General features: G+C 45.3%; 1 protein-coding gene across 1 annotated transcript in view; it reads right to left on the minus strand.

The window, feature by feature from the left end:
* ELP3 (elongator acetyltransferase complex subunit 3) overlaps positions 1-16,054 on the minus strand; it is a gene marked incomplete in the record, with an annotated part of 54,561 nt that overhangs the window by 26,104 nt on the left and 12,403 nt on the right. The window contains 2 exon segments of the mRNA XM_072407222.1: positions 3,043-3,169; positions 9,951-10,112. Of these exon segments, the coding sequence (XP_072263323.1) occupies positions 3,043-3,169; positions 9,951-10,112 (289 nt within the window).

The following is a 16,054-nucleotide window of genomic DNA, read 5'->3' on the forward strand; positions in this document are numbered from 1 at the left end:
AAGAATGGATCATTTTTAGTAAATATATTACAAGAAATGAAAAATAATATCTTGTGCATAAGTGCGGAGAAAGCAAGTCTCCCGCATGGGACGTTCGTCTTACACCCTACTGACAGCTCAATTTATAAAAATGATGAAACGTCTCAGATGGGTAACGCTGCGGGAAAACGGCGGTCAGTCGCCTTCTGATCGGGCGATGGCTGTCAGCGTTCTAGCCCCCCCCCCCATTACAGGCTGGGAATTTGCTGCCTTTATTTTTCTTACGCCCTGTGCTGGAAATCATTTCAGACGCGCAGTGTGTGGGAGTTACATCAAGCGCTGCCGGACAAGCTGCTGAAGTTGCCGTAATTTATTTCCCAGAAAATCGTCTGCTCGTACTTACATCAAGCGCTTTGCCTGCTTGGATTGCCTTTTACAGACATCAAGCAAATTCCAGTGCTAAAACTAAATGTAGAAAGAAAAATAATACTCAAGAGGATAAAGTATGCAGAATCCATCTGAAGTCATTATGAATGTAGATAGAGTAATAGAATCTGCAAGCACCGGGGTCTGGGGATGGTAACCCTGCCTTACCGGCAGCAAAATTATTATTAAACAGGATTTATATAGCGCCCACATATTACACAGCGCTGTACATTAAATAGAGGTAGCAAATGAAAAAAAGACACAGACAGTGACACAGGATCACCAAGACGTTCCCAGGTGACTCCCAGTGGTTGGCACCTCACCAGTCACTTGCCCGTACCACTGCACTAACTTGAACATTTTACATGGGGGGACACCAGGTGGTACTGGGATCACCCGTCTCATTAATGAGCATTTCCCATTGGTTTTTAAAACCTAAAATGTATTTCGATCTATATTGTCTCAGCACTGCTGATCTCTATCTGCCTTCTATCAATCACGTTCTTTCTATATCCACTCCATTGGTTTACTGCTAAAGAGGCGACCCAGGGATTACAGAATCAGGGAATGAGTTAAATGCTAAAAACAATGTGAGCCAAGGTCACCATAGTACATCAGGCCGGATGGTAGCCATTGTTGATTTTGCTGGAAGGTTACGATAGAACAATACAATTCTTCAATCTGGAAGCTCTTCTTTCAATCTATATCCTTCTATTGACTCTACTGTAACATTTCAACATCTCCGCAGAAGAGGTGATTAATGAGCATCTCCCGCTCTCGCCGTCATGGTACGGGTGTCGCTTCATCCCTCTTAGTGTCGCTTCATCCCTCTTACCGTGTGACACCGTAGAGTCAGGGTTTATCTGGTTGAGGAGAATGAGGTGTCAGGTCCACCATGGGTGCCATTAATCCTGTCTGAGTAAAGCTGTGATTTATGAAGCCTATTACTTTAATTATCTTATCTGTGGCACCACCAGCACTCCCCGTTCAACGACCAGCATGAGAGGCCAGCATCTATAAGGGCTGCCGGAATTACGTGAAGGGAGCGGCATGACAAACATAAGCGCAATGACGAATGGCTCGCTGACGTTAATCAACAGATTCATGAAAAACAAAGTCACGCGTCTATTTACGTGAAGAAAGGGAATGAGGTTAAAGACTAACTTCAGGGCAGAAAAGGTGTCAAACTATCTGCTAGCTGATCTTTATTTCTGGGCACAGATACCAGTAGAGACAACCAACAGTCTGAAGGCTCGTGTCTGCCCCCTATAGGGTACCCCTCCTATTTGCAGGATACTGTAACAGCTGGTTATGGCAGCCAATGGGTAGTGCCTACGTCACCGAACATTGAGAGTCTGGGCTCCCCCATAGTTCTGAGACAAATAGGGAACACCTGGGGCCTGGCATATCACAGGTTTGTAAATGGGGCTTTTATACCTGAAGATGTCCAGTATCATCCAAGGCTTTTTCCCTTCAGCCTGACAATCACTGGGTCACAATTAGATTTTGGTTCTGATGCAGGCTCAGCATCCCACAAAGGGGCCATCTATTTATTGTACAGCGCTGCGTAATATGTTGGCGCTATATAAATCCTGCTTATTAACAATATTAATAATCTATGGTGGTCTTCCAACAAATGGAACGTCCGCTGCTCCAGACTGGCAATCTACCCGCACCTCCTAAGCCAGTACTAAGGCTATGCACACAAGCTCGATTACTGACGTAGGAGTAGGAGGGGGGAGAACAAGCAAGACCCTTTTTCATTTCCATGGCAGACCTTGATCTTCTGTTGTTCATGAATCCGGCAGATCTGTGCCTTCATCTGAGTCATCTGCCTATGCAACCAACAGCAGCAGCCCTGTTCAGGAATCCTATCCCCTGGTCACTTCATTGTCTGATCAGGTGACTCTCTGATAGCTGCCCCTTTACTTTAGAAGATCAGAATATTCCTCAGAAGTGATACATCGGAAGTGTGAACACCAAGCAGAGCTGCCTCTGCTACAGTACTCCCTCTGGTGGTGGGTTCTGTTACCTACTGGTCATACGATCCCCATTTGGCACATGACCTCCCCTATTAAGGGAAGTGACTGACTCCTTGGTATACAACCCCGGGTCCGTCTAACTACTGATTGCCTCCTTCCGAGACCTTGGCTCGTCTGACTACTCTTCTGCCTTTCGCTACGCTTTCATCCTATTCAGTCAGCAGTTACAAGCTGTGTGTACAGGGGCCGCAACCTGTACACCGGCTCCTAAAGGCCACCACCCCTTGCAGGGTTCACTGGTGAAGCCAGAGGCTGGTGTCTTAGATTCTGAACCCCATAACATCTGTGCCAAATGGCTGGTGACACAGAGAGTCCACCATCCTGCCTGTGACATCATGACAATCTATCTGTAAGGACTGTCAGGGACCAACCATAAAATTGGTTATGGTAACATGGAATGGTCAGAAGAAGTCAGTTCCTGTTATGGCGTTTCCTTGTCACACCAAGCATTATCAGGACAGAAAGTGAGGGACAATCCCTCCATTGAGAACAGATTTCTAAATAAAATTACTAAACCCTTTACCAATATTACCAAAACATTCAAAGAACACAGTACTAAGCACAATGAGCCATCTATAAAGTTGCGGTAACTTACAATGAACTGCTCAATATCTCTTTCCAGGCCCATGTTTGGCAGATCCGGCATCATGTGAGCCACAACCTTAAATCCGGCATCTTTGGACATGTGGAAGGACTCGCACACGGCTTTCACCGTGTGACCCCTGAAAAAAAGAATAGTTACAAAAATTACCGCCAACATTCACACAATTTAGATCTCTATTTACGGGAGGCAGGAAATCAGATCACATGACACTAAAAAGAACCTCCGGCTTTCGTTCTTCACATCAGTTCAGGTTTTAATGGCCAGAGTTTGGTTTCCTCCAACATGCAATGGTAAAGAATTCAAATGGTATTGTGTCAGCTGATTCTGGTGACTGACCGATGCTGATGGCCTCACGTTTGCAAAGAGAATGATTTTATTGGAATGCTTCGGTTGGCCACTAGTAGCAGAACGAAGGCCATGATTATTCACTCGAGTGTTGTCAAGGCCAATCTTTCATGTTTGGTTGTAGACAATAAAAAGCCCATTAATATATACTGAATGACTAAACTCTCTCCCGATCAATATCTACAATCACTCTTCACTAACAGCCTTTATGGGCACTAAACGAGCTTTCTATCGGACTAGATATGGGAAGTTAATGATGCGGGGATTGTACGCGGCGATTAATCTGCAGGACCGTCTTTCTCTGCAGTATTTACCGCAGTCAAAAAGTATTTACCGTATCTAAAGTATGTGCTGAAAATCGGGGCTCAAGACCGAGACGTACTAGGATATTTATAAAGGTGCCAATACAGATTGGGGGATTGTTGGTTTGTAAATATTATGAGTGATGATAGGTCCGATAAAGGACGCCTGTATCTCTGCCTGGTTTCCCCTGATTCACCTATCTTGTGGGGCTTTATATAGAATACTGAGCCATTAGGTCCTTCCACAAGTTGCCCACATACCATTTAAACGGGCAACCTGGTGCTGCAAGATAAGAAGTCAATCCATTAAGCCACTGTGCTACTTTAGAAAATCAGCGAACATCACCCATGACTGATACTTTAAATGGTTTACGAGGGTCTTTGTAATTGTACGTCCCACATAGGACTGACCAGACGGGCCCCATACAAGGTGTCCCGGTAGGTCCCATGTAGGACTGACCCAACAGGCCCCACACAAGGTGCCCCGGTAGGTCCCATATGCAAGGCGTCCAGGTTGGCCCAGATCAGATGTCCTGTTTTGGTGCAATTAAACAGCTGCAATTAAAAAAAACATCAAACCCATACACACACCACTTTTCTTTCCCTCCTACAGAAAGCTATTTGTATAAAAAAAAAGCCATCTGCATAACGATTACTGTAGTATTAATACAACCAATAAACCATTTTTTTTTTAAATAAACAGAAAATGAATGGAGAAGCCAGATTGCCTTTAATTGGGCCAATTACCCTGAAAATGCCTAAAGAGAAATTAAACGCATCAACGAAAGAGGAAAAAAATGGGAGGAGAGACACAAAACGATGGGGTGCGGATTGTTTTATCCGATTGCAGCCCCGTACTGTTCGGCGGATATATGCAGAGAGAAAAAACAATGATGCTTTACAATAATGACCTCTGCCACCCACAACCCAATTACATCCAACTTGTGTACTAATTATCTTTAAAACAAATGCTTTGTACGCGAGTATCAAACAGAGTCCACAGGAACACAGATTGTTGTATTGGGTTTAAAGGTCAGGTTCAGGAAAGGGTTGAGGCGCTAAACCGGAGCAGTGTTCTCCCCGGACCCTTTTAGCTGGGTGCACCGCCCGGCCCTTTTCAGCAACCACCCGGCTGTTTTTGGGTGGTTACCCATGAGTTGGATCACAATACAGAGGCTCCCATCTGTCTACAATTTCTTCCCACTAGCCTTAAAAAAATTCTGCGTTGAACACTGACATTAGTTGCCATTCTTCTTTCTCTGTACAAAAGTATGTAAGGATTGGTACCATATATATTAAATCTATTGGTTAATTACTTACTTTCACTAAACAACCATCAGCCAATGAGAATACTGCTTATCATTTTATTGAACACTCCCATTGGTTGGCGGTTGTTAGGGAAGCCCTCCAGGTAACCAGGTAAATGACCAATATCAATCATTTACACTGTTTGAGCAGCCATGGGTTAGTGAATTGCCACTTTAAACCTAATTTGGAAAGGAAGGGCGGGGGGGGGGGTATACTAGGTTTTTGGAATGTGGGAGGAATTAAAAGTGCCAGGGCAAAACATAACCAAACCCATGGAGAACATACAGACTACATGCAGATCCTGGCTGTTTAATGAATGATTTAGCTGAAGAATACAGAATTACATACATTTTCTTTCTGCTTCAGCTTTAAAATTATCAAATTAATGGTCCAGTCAAGGATATGGTACCTTGCTTGTACCTATCATACCATTGTAAGGTAACCACGTCTGTTCAGGCAACTTCCTGTTGTCAGTCACTTCTTTTTATAGGGAAGGTCAGGTGATGGATGGGAGCCATGTGACCTCCAGGCATCCAATCCTACCACCTGAGGGAGTGCAGGAGACTAGGGGTAGGTGGTTTCACATCTCCACCAGCAGGGGGAGCACATCTGTGAAAGTTATAGGAGCAGCTGACAGGGAGTCACATGACCTGGACATGGCCATAACTGTACACAACTTGGTAGGTGGTCACATTCTATGCCTGGTCCCGATGATCTTTTCCCCAGTGGCTCTGACAATCTCAGTCTTATATGAAACTTGGTAAGTTTTCCAAAAAAGAAGGCAATGGTGTGGATAGCAGAGATACCCAAGAAGAGAAGGAGATGCTCAAGAATCTTCTCAAAATTAAAATTCACCACTAATGCGTTTTGCGGCCACTTTAGGATTGGCCATCATGCTTCAATCTCCTCTACTATTCAAGCCATTGCCTTCTTTTTTAAAAAAAAAATTTAACAAGTCTGCCCCACTACGGTTCATTGCCGGAGTGCAGCTGTATCCCATGTCACACTTGCCTCTTCCTTGCTAAAGAGCAGGCTTCTCCCTCCTGCGCATGCAGGCAGTTCTGACTCTGGGTGAGCCTGCTCTTCCAAGTTTTATCAGTTTTGCCCATTCCACTGGCCAATCAGAAAATATCCTTTTAATCATTCCTGGATATTTAGCTAGCTCAGACAGCATTTCCTCTACACCTGTTAGTGTTGCCCAGTCTGTTGTTTTCCTGTCTGTTCCCTTGTGCTGTTCCACTGTTCCTCTCTGTCTGTGGATATTCCTTTATCACCTGTGCCTCCTTCTGCTTTCAGTGTCTCCTGTGTTCCTTGTGCCTGCAGTGGCCCCTGTGTCTATTTCCTGGACCCCTGGCTTGTGACCTGACCTCTCTTGCTTGCTGCCTGCCTCAACTCTGGCCTTCCTTGCCAATTCTTCTGCTTAGTGATTTGGTATCGTGCATCTACCTGCCCACCCTGGTGTGCCCAAGGACCGCAACCTGGCAGTAACCAGCAGTACAACATCCTGACCACTAGAGGCTCTGGAGAAGACCCGGTTACTGTTTAGATTCTGCGCCTTGGCCCTTCTCAGGGCTCACACTACTTCTGTGCAAGCCGTATCGCCCCCTACAGGCTCCATCTCCCCAAGTGTGACACCCCAATGATCAATGGATGAATCAGTGATCAATATTAAATTACTGGGCTGGTGAATGGCACATCTACATTTCTAAACTTTGTCCCCAGAAAAGTAAAACTAGTTTCAGAAAGTCACAGGGAGGGTTTGGAAACTAACAAAGGTACCGGCAGGCCTCGGTAAGTCAGACATTTAGAAGTGGCTGAGTAATTTTTAGTCTTTTTGTATGGAATCTTCCAGATTGCTCGTCCTTCTCCAGTAAATGCTTCAACTCCTGCTAATTAAAAGGTACAATTGGCAACAATCACACAGGTGCACTGACAATGTATATCGGCTTAATATTAATTAAACTGGAACATGTCCTCTCTCTGCTCTTCAGTAGAGCTGAGGGCCGCTTGACATTTTGCAGGAAAATAGAACCGATCCGCCAAAGGTGCCCCATCAATTACGCAGACGGACAAAGATTATGGCCGAGCCGAAGGTATAATCAAGGCGTAATGAACGGCTTTTTCTTCTGAAAAGGGTCATTAATGACCCTATATCGTCCAGGCTCCTTTACTCATGAGGACTTTTCATTTGCTTTCGAGTCGTGACACTTAAAGGGCTTCGGCTAAACTTTGTTTAAAATGGAGACATTGGAAAAAATTCCTGTGTTGCTAGATAGAATAATTGATGACATAATAAGAACCGGTTGCGTTGTAGGGGTATTAGAAAACCTAGGAATCAAATAAAAAAAGACTAGGGGGGTGTTTCGGCATTAGGTATAGTGACAGAGTAATTTTACTGTGTATTATTGGCATACATAATGTACAATATTAAGGAGATACAATAGTGCAATAATACAATAGTACATTGACCACTAGGTGGCACTAGACAGGGTGCAGTGTTCTCCCCGGCCCCTTTTAGCCAGGCGCACCACCTGGCACTTTTCAGCTACCACCTGGCTTTTTTTGGATGGTTACTGATGAGCCGGATCACAACACAGGGGCTGCCACCCTCCTACAGCTTCCTCCCCCCCAGCTTAAAAAAAATTTCTAGGTTGATTACTGGTTGTATCCTATGATCAGGGTTTTCGGAAATTATTGCTATGCCCAAACTGACGTAAAAGAGTCTATAGCTAAACATTCAAATATAGGGATTCCAGCCTTTATATAGAGATTTAACCTGACGCGTTTCGCCAGAGATCTTTGCTTCCTCAGGGGTAAGGGCTTGCAAAGTGTAAGATGTACCGGGATTTACTAAGGGGGATTACCATCCAGAGATAGTAACAGCAAAAGCTGCCTGTAAATGCAGCATAATGCTTAACTGACTAAAATATGCAGCAGAAGGATACAGCATACACGTCCGTTTGATGTTGCAGGGGGGAATATTAGAGAGAGGAGTATTAGGAAACCTATAGGGATATATTCTGCTTCCTTTGCATTTAAAGGATATGACCGAATAAATGTAGCAATGACATAATCACTGGGCTGTACATAGCCTGCGCTGAGCTGTGGGAGGGGCCTAGCAGGTCCACTTACTGAAGGAGGGGGTGGATACAAGACCAGCTGCAAGAAGAGAGCAATGACCGGTCAGCTGCAATGTACAGGAGTTGTTCCTTGCTGCACAGATCCCGTAGATATGCACAAAGCTTACCAAGAAGAATACACATAGTATCGTGTGCTTTACCTTGCTTCTTGCAGCAAAACAAGTAAAACCACTGTTTATTCTCCCTTTGCTGTCTGGGCAGTCTGTCAGTGACAAGGACGGGCAGAAATATAATAGAGGTCATGAAAAGCCAAGATTACAAACCTCACACTTAAAAGATTTATTGATTAGGTTGATACGGCGCCTTGGCAGGATGGCTATCTTGCATCTTTTTCCGCCCACTCGTTCGCCTGGTGAGCAGATTTTATTTTTTTGTTGTTTTCGTTATTTTATTGTACAGAACTCCTCGGCTCCTGTGTCAGCAAAACGCTGTGCCGGTCACAAAAGAGCAATCTTTATGGACGGCGAAAGAAACGGAACGAAGAGTAATGGTTGGATGAAGTGTTAGACTAGAAGACTTTTCCCGGCAATATCTGCTCACACGCTGGTTTGTGTGCTCGAGGAGAACGCAGGGAGCTACTCGTAGGGTTTGTTTTTGCAGTTTATGATTGACAATAAAATCAACTATTACTAAAAAAGAAGCGTTCTCATTGCATTGCTCATAGAAATTGTGACTAACGTGGTGTCAAAATGAAAATTGTCACTGTGGTCGGCACCTCTGGTGTCAGATGGGACCCTCCTTATGTCTGAATCAACAAATTGGCTGCATTACCTAAAAGCAGGGTGGTCTGTAAGAGGCCGAGACCGAGAATCCAGATAGAAAAACAGCCAGGGAAACTAAAGACCTGTAAAGGGACCCCTAGTATCTGCTACTAAAGGTTAAACTACCTCTGTTGCCCTGTCTTCTTCCCATAGTACATTCTAATGCTTCTGCCTGTCTGCCCTCCTCCCATAGTGCACCCTGCTGCCTCCTTCAGCCTGCCTTCTACCCATAATGCACCCTACTGCCCCTACCTGCCTGTCTTCTTCCTATAGCACACCCCGCTGCCTCCAGCAGCCTGCTATTTTCCCATAGCGCACCCTGCTGCCTCCACCGGCCTGCCTTTTACCTTTAATGAACCTTACTGCCCCTACCTGCCTGTCTTCTTCCTATAGTGCACCCCGCTGCCTCCAGCAGCCTGCTATTTTCCCATAATGCATCCTGCTGCCTCTTCCAGCCTGCCTTCTTCCCATAATGCACCCTGCTGCCTCCCCCTGCCAGCCTTCTTCCCATAATGCACCCTGCTGCCTCCACCGGCCTGCCTTCTTCCCATAATGCACCCTGCTGACTCCCCCGGCCTGCCTTCTTCCCATAATGCCCCCTGCTGCCTCCGCCAGCCTGCCTTCCTCTCATAATGCACCCTGCTGCCTCCCCTGGCCTGCCTTCTTCCCATAAAGCACCATGCTGCCTCCCCTGGCCTGCCTTCCTCTCATAATGCACCCTGCTGCCCCCTCCAGCCTGCCTTCTTCCCATAATGCACCCTGCTGCCCCCTCCAGCCTGCCTTCTTCCCATAATGCACCCTGCTGCCATGCACACAATCTAAAAGAAAAGGCTGTATACTCTAAAAAGCAAACTGCAATGTTCTGTGTGTCCGGACACCTCTTTATCAGTAGCTTTTCTGTAGGTTAGGATCAGATCGGACCGGATGGGCACATAATCTTCCTAGCATAGCACAGTAATATAATTCAGGATATGATGAGTTTGTGATCTGCATTGACTAGACAGATATGGTGCCATCTTACTGTATGAAGAAACATTACTCACCGATTGGTATCTCTGGCCACATCTTCATACACACTCTGTACGCCAATCTCCAGCCTGGTGCAGCCGTATGACAACATGTCGCTCAGATGACGCTTCAAGCAGTAGTCAGGCCGAGTCTCTATAGTGATCCCCACACATTTTGTGTTACTCCTCTCAGAGTACCTGGAAGAGACAAATAGAAGCTGAAAGCAACTTATTAAAGTATGAGAAGGAATAAGTTCACAACGGAAGCAGCTAGATAGGTCAGGGGAAGCTTATTGTAAAGCATATTTGCCAGCTTAAAATACATAGTCTGGGAACAGGTACAAAAAACAAATCATACCTTTTGGTGTTGCAACATCTAGGACTCTTCCCAAGTTTGGGGCTTTCAGCCATTTGACTGGTCGGGTGGTAATGATGAAAATCTCTTTTATTTTGGTACCGAGGTGCGGACAAGTAGGTAAGTTTTGGTTCTTTTGCATTTCTGTTTTGCAAGGTCACATGTTAGTAATAAGTCCTCATCGTTCAGGGAAGAGTGAGTGATGTGGTCTTGGCCACTACATCCATTGATTTGTGACAGAGCAGCCCCCCATCGGAAGCCCCTGTCAATGATGGTGGAGCCATATCATCGTCCTCATCCTCTGTATCCACACAGCTGTATATCTGAAGTGTGAGGTCATCTCAGGCACCAGGTTGGTGTCACTAGATTTGGAGGGAGATTTGGTGTTGTCACCCCTGTGCTGTTCTCTTTGCTGTAGGGTAAGCTGTACCTGAGGATTTGTAGTGCAAGGATCTCCCTGCTTCTGCATTCCATTCTATAGTTCTGTGCTTCCTCCACCTTCCATTCATCAGAAAGGGCTGAATATCATAAAGAAGAAAATCCCTGCCCTGCTATCAGGATGGCTGACTTCATACGGAGACGCAGAACAAGGATTCATAAATCAGTAACAGGAAATGCTCTGCTGCGGAGAGACCACAGGCACTGCTGGTGATGACTTTTTTCTTACCTTAATTTTAAGACAATTTTTGGATACTGGATACATCCCGCTGACACTCAGAAGGGATCAAATCAAATCAAAATCATTAAGATAGACTACAAATACTTAAAGGTGCGACATTTCTGGGACTCGAGGGTTTTTAGGGGGAACACAGCCTGGGAAGTATAATTTTGTTTTAATTAACCTCCCATCACCCTACAGGAACCATAAACCCCACAACCATACACAACGGTCTTCAAACTGCAGGGGTCACCTCTGTAGTCACACAGCAATGAACACAAGCTGTAATCATTAAAGATTGCAGCACTTATCGCCGTCCAGGCTGCGTTTAATTCCACGTTTGGAAGAAAAGTGACGATAAACATAATATTAGCCGGGATAAATAAATAATTCCCCACTTCTCTCCCCCTCCGGTCTCCACTTTGAGTAGATGAGTCACTGAGAGCGGTTCATGCAGATTAGGCCGCTTGGCAGTGATGGAGGATAATCCCATTCCGTCCTTTATCCAAGTTCATTTCAGTTTGTAATAGATTAAAAGTAAATCAATGAGACTGATAAGAGAGTGGGGGCGCCAACCTAGGACAGGTGCTAGATAGCTGCCATGTCAGTTACGTTAACCCCTTGCCCATGTGTGGCCATGAAGGCCCTTTGCATATGTCTTGTTGTCACGTGTGCTAAAAAAAAAAAGCATCACAAGGTGAAATTTGCTGGGAATGCAATCCAATGCTCTCCCCAGCCTCTTTTATCAGGGCACACCGCCCAGCACTTTTCAATACCCACCAATAACCTATTGTACTCCATTTCTGGAGGAGAACAATTCTCACCCTACAGTGTTGAACCCAGAAGTTAGGTGGCAGCCCCTGTATTGTGACCCAGCTATTCAGTAACCACCCAAAAACAGCCGGGTGGCTACTGAAAGGTGCTGGGTGGTGCACCCAGGGGCTGGGGAGAACACTGCGCTAGTATGCTGCAATAAAATACTTCCCCTCTGCGGATTTATAGGCGGACCGATAAATCACTTCCTATTGCCTTCAATAGATGAAAAAGAAGCTACATTTAATGCTGCATTAACAAAAGAACTATTAAAATTTCCTGGATCCAGTGTCTGGTTTAAATTCCAGAATCAAACATTTAGACAACTGAAAATTAAAACTCTTTACCTGTATATTTGTTCTAGATCAGTAACTCCTTAAGCCTGCACATCATCATAACAGCCGGACAGCTAGAACTTAGATCAGAATTGGACAATTCAGTGTCTCTAGAGCCTTTTAGCTGGGCACACCGCCCGGCAATTTTCAGTAACCAACCGGCTGTTTTTGGTGGTTACTGAATAGTAGGGTCACAGTACAGGTGGGGCTATCTACTTACAGCTTCACCTACAAACACTGGCCCTTCCTGGCACAATTCGTGCTTTATGGACGTCCTAGACCAGTGGTTGTCAACCTCTTCGGTTCCGCGGACCACTAACATCACCGGCTCCTGACCGCGCAAGCCGGGTGTCACTCAAAGGGGGAGAAACCTCCCCCGGAATGACGTCATTGTGACATAACCCCGTCCACTCTCCTATCCCTGATGGAAGCCTGCGATGAGAGAGTGGGCCGGGTATTTTCAGGGACACAGCCCGTCCAATTCCCTGAGCCAGGGAACTGCACAGGGGACATGGTCCGCGGCTCTGGCCGGAGCGTCCTCCCAGCGGGGTCCTTCTTGGGAGTGACTGCCGAGTTGGCAACCGCTGTCCTAGACGTAATCAGTGCTCTACACAGAGTTCTCTAATTCCTGTTTTCAGACGCCATTTGGCATTCAGGCTACAATTTGCAGCTGAATGCAGTCATTATTTATGCATATGAACTGAAAACAAGGAAAGACCTTGGGATTTTGTAAGTAGTTGGTGCCGAACGCGGCAATTATTTCGAGTGGTAATTTTCTCTAGAGAGCAGCCACCCCACTAAGCGGATCGTTAGCGGAAGCTGAGCTGACCGACGAGGCAAAGGAGGGACGAAATGACTTTGTTTGAAAAAAGAAAACTGTAGTATGTTTGTGGTGTCAGGAGCCATTATGGTAATACTTACATGTCACGTAACTTTAGGCAGGGGAAGTACGACAGCCAATCAGACTCTGCTGAACATGCTGACTGAAGGAAGGACCTCATTATGCTGTTGATGTTCCATCTGTCATAGGGGATCTGTGCCCTCTTCAGTGTCACCTTGCACCCGCGTGCTGCCTGCACAAACTCTACTCAGTGATCACCTTCTCTGCCCATTTTCTGGTCCAGGTTATGTGACTCCCCGCCAGCTGCTCCCTTACCTCAGAGGACTAGTGGTCCGCAGATGCACTCCATGGGCATGTGAACACCACCTTCCTCCCATCTCCTGCACCCCCTCTGGTGGTAGGGTAGGATGCCTGCAGGTCACATGGCCCCCATCCATCACATGACCTTCCCTATAAAAAGAAGTGACTGGCAACAGGAAGTTGCCTGAACATGGAGTTCCAAGGTTGTGTCTCCTGTTGCTGATTCTCCCCGTGTACCAACTCTGGCTTGACCCTTGGCTTCTGATCGCCTTCTGCCCTGACCTCTGGCTTCTCTGACCACGCACCTGTCAGCAGGGGACCACAACCTGGCAAAAGTCCCCAGTACAGAGGCTATGGAGAAGGCCGGGCTGTTTAGACTCTGCACCCCTCGTAAATCAATGCCAACTGGGCTGGTGACAAGAAGGGTCCACCATCCTGCCCTGTGGCATTGTGACACTTTCTTTGTCCAATCACAGGCAGGAGGAGGAAAGCAATCAAGCTGTCAAACATGAAATAATAAAAAGTAGCTCCAGGCAAATAAAACTTAATAAAAAAAAATAATAGAAAAAAAATAGTGGTAGAAATTCATCTTTAATAACTTGCAGGCATTGAGAGTGCTACACACAGCCCAATAAAAGTCACTAAAATGCATTGGGTTGGGGGTAGTATGCCCTATCCTTCTGTCCCTCATTTTTATTTGCTGGCAATTCCCGGCTGTCAAAATGACAGCCAGGGGGTTCTGAGTAAGTCAATTTTACAGCTGCTGATGTTAATGAAAACAAATCTTCAGGGACCTTTTTCTAATAAACAGACATCAAATCAATTGATCAGGGGATTTTTAATCTATATACAAGGTCAGATGATAGAACCTGACAAAAATAAAAGATGAAAAAAAAGGTAAAATAATATGAAGCAATCATTGGACCTCACATTCACGTACAGCCCAAAAGGGCAATAGATCGAGGTAGACCGGAGCATGCTGCACAAAGCCCTGACTTCAACCCCACTAAGCACCATTGGGGTGAAATGGAACGGTGGGCCAGGTCTTCTCATCCAACATCAGCACCTGACCTCAACAATAGGAGCAAATTTTCACAGACAATTTTTAGGAAGATCTTCCTAAAAAAGTGGAGGTGATAATGGTGGGGTAACTCCATACTAATGCCCATAGTTTCCTAATGGACCTCCAACAAGCCTATATGGGTGTGATGGTCAGCTGTCCAAAGCCAGGTCATTAAAACATGGTGGGACTAGGTTGGTGTGGAGGAAGACTCAGCTAGGTCTTCTCATCCAATACCAGTACCTAACCTCACCACTGGGGGGCAAGTTATCTCGACACCCTCAAAAATCTTTTTTTGGAAAAGTGGAGAATGTCATCCATGCAAAGTAAGGGACAACTACCATGGAGGAGAGGGAAAACATCACCGTATTCATGGCCATGGTTTGGAAATCAGAGATGTCATGGTAAGGGGCCTGCAATCTTTTGGCCATAAAGTGTATTCATAAATACTAATAACAAAAAAAGAACAGGAATAAGATATAAAACAAGCAAGGAGATGACAATTCTGGCTGCATCTATTAAATGCCTCGAGCTGTGAAAGACACACAGCATGCAATGTGATCACACCTTCATCCTGGTCTACAGGACAATGTACCACCTGCTGAGAAACAAGCAGCACCTGGAAATCTCACTATACTCCTGGACCTTGCAAGCTCATTACATTGCTGGGAATATATTGGACTGCTGACAACAAGAGCTGAGAAAATACTACAAAAAGCATGAGTATTCTTAACTGAATCTTGGTCCCTTCTTGTGCATTTCTGCATTATTTGTGACCTGTTCCACCAGAGGGCGCCACTATCTTTCTTCTTGAACGTATTCAGTCCCAGCAGATGCCGGGGAAGCCGGGATGTGTCGGGTACTCCCGGATTCCAATGCTAATTTTTGACGATTGAAAGGAGAGATCAGGTAGGTGAGAATGTTTTATTGCAGAAGGGGGATTGCCTGTCCCAGCCCTGCAAATTTGGAACTTTAATCTTGATTTAATGTTCACTGCTGCTCCCATGTGCAGGGTGACCAGTTTTGCAGTCCTGTGGTTTTTAGTTTGCAAAGGGATGGCATGCTGAATCAATAATGCACTCTGCTACTTTGGACTCTAGAAATTGGAAGTGTTGCTTATAATCATGGACACGGAAATATGGAAGAGACAGAAGAAAAGTCCAAAGTGGTCCATAAAAGCTGGGGTTGTTTGTGTGTACACAACTCAAGTATCTGAGTAAATACTAAATATTAATGACTCACAGGGGTGTAATTATAATTATTCTGCTGTCATTTCATTTGTATATTTGTTCGCAGCCCTTCAAATCCCTACGCATTGCTTGTTCAATGACCAAGACTTATTCTGCCACCTAGAGGTCAGTCCGAGGAGCACAGCAGTCACAATTATAAATTATGCAGCTTCTAAGGCAGGGGCGTCAAGCTGAAATACACAGTGGGACAAAATTAAAAACTTAGACAAAGTCACTGGCCAAAATACTACAGCACTGCTACTAATAGCACTGCTATTACAATTCCCTGCGTCTATAAAACAGTCCAATGCAGGGTCACGCATAGGCAGAGAGCCCACTGGTCTATAGACGCTAGTGATGCCCGGAATTGTAGTAGCGCCGTCATTTCAATGCAGCAACGGGCGGGCTGCAATTAATATTCAGGATTCCTTTGAGGGTTTAAAAAAAGTATGCTTGACACCCCTGTTCTAAAGGGAATAAATCTAGGTTGAATTGACAGGGAAAAAATGTATATCGAAATGTGTCACTAAAAATACAAGGCTGTTCCCC

This window comes from Pyxicephalus adspersus, chromosome 4 (assembly GCF_032062135.1).
Source record: "Pyxicephalus adspersus chromosome 4, UCB_Pads_2.0, whole genome shotgun sequence".
NCBI classification, from domain to species: domain Eukaryota; kingdom Metazoa; phylum Chordata; class Amphibia; order Anura; family Pyxicephalidae; genus Pyxicephalus; species Pyxicephalus adspersus.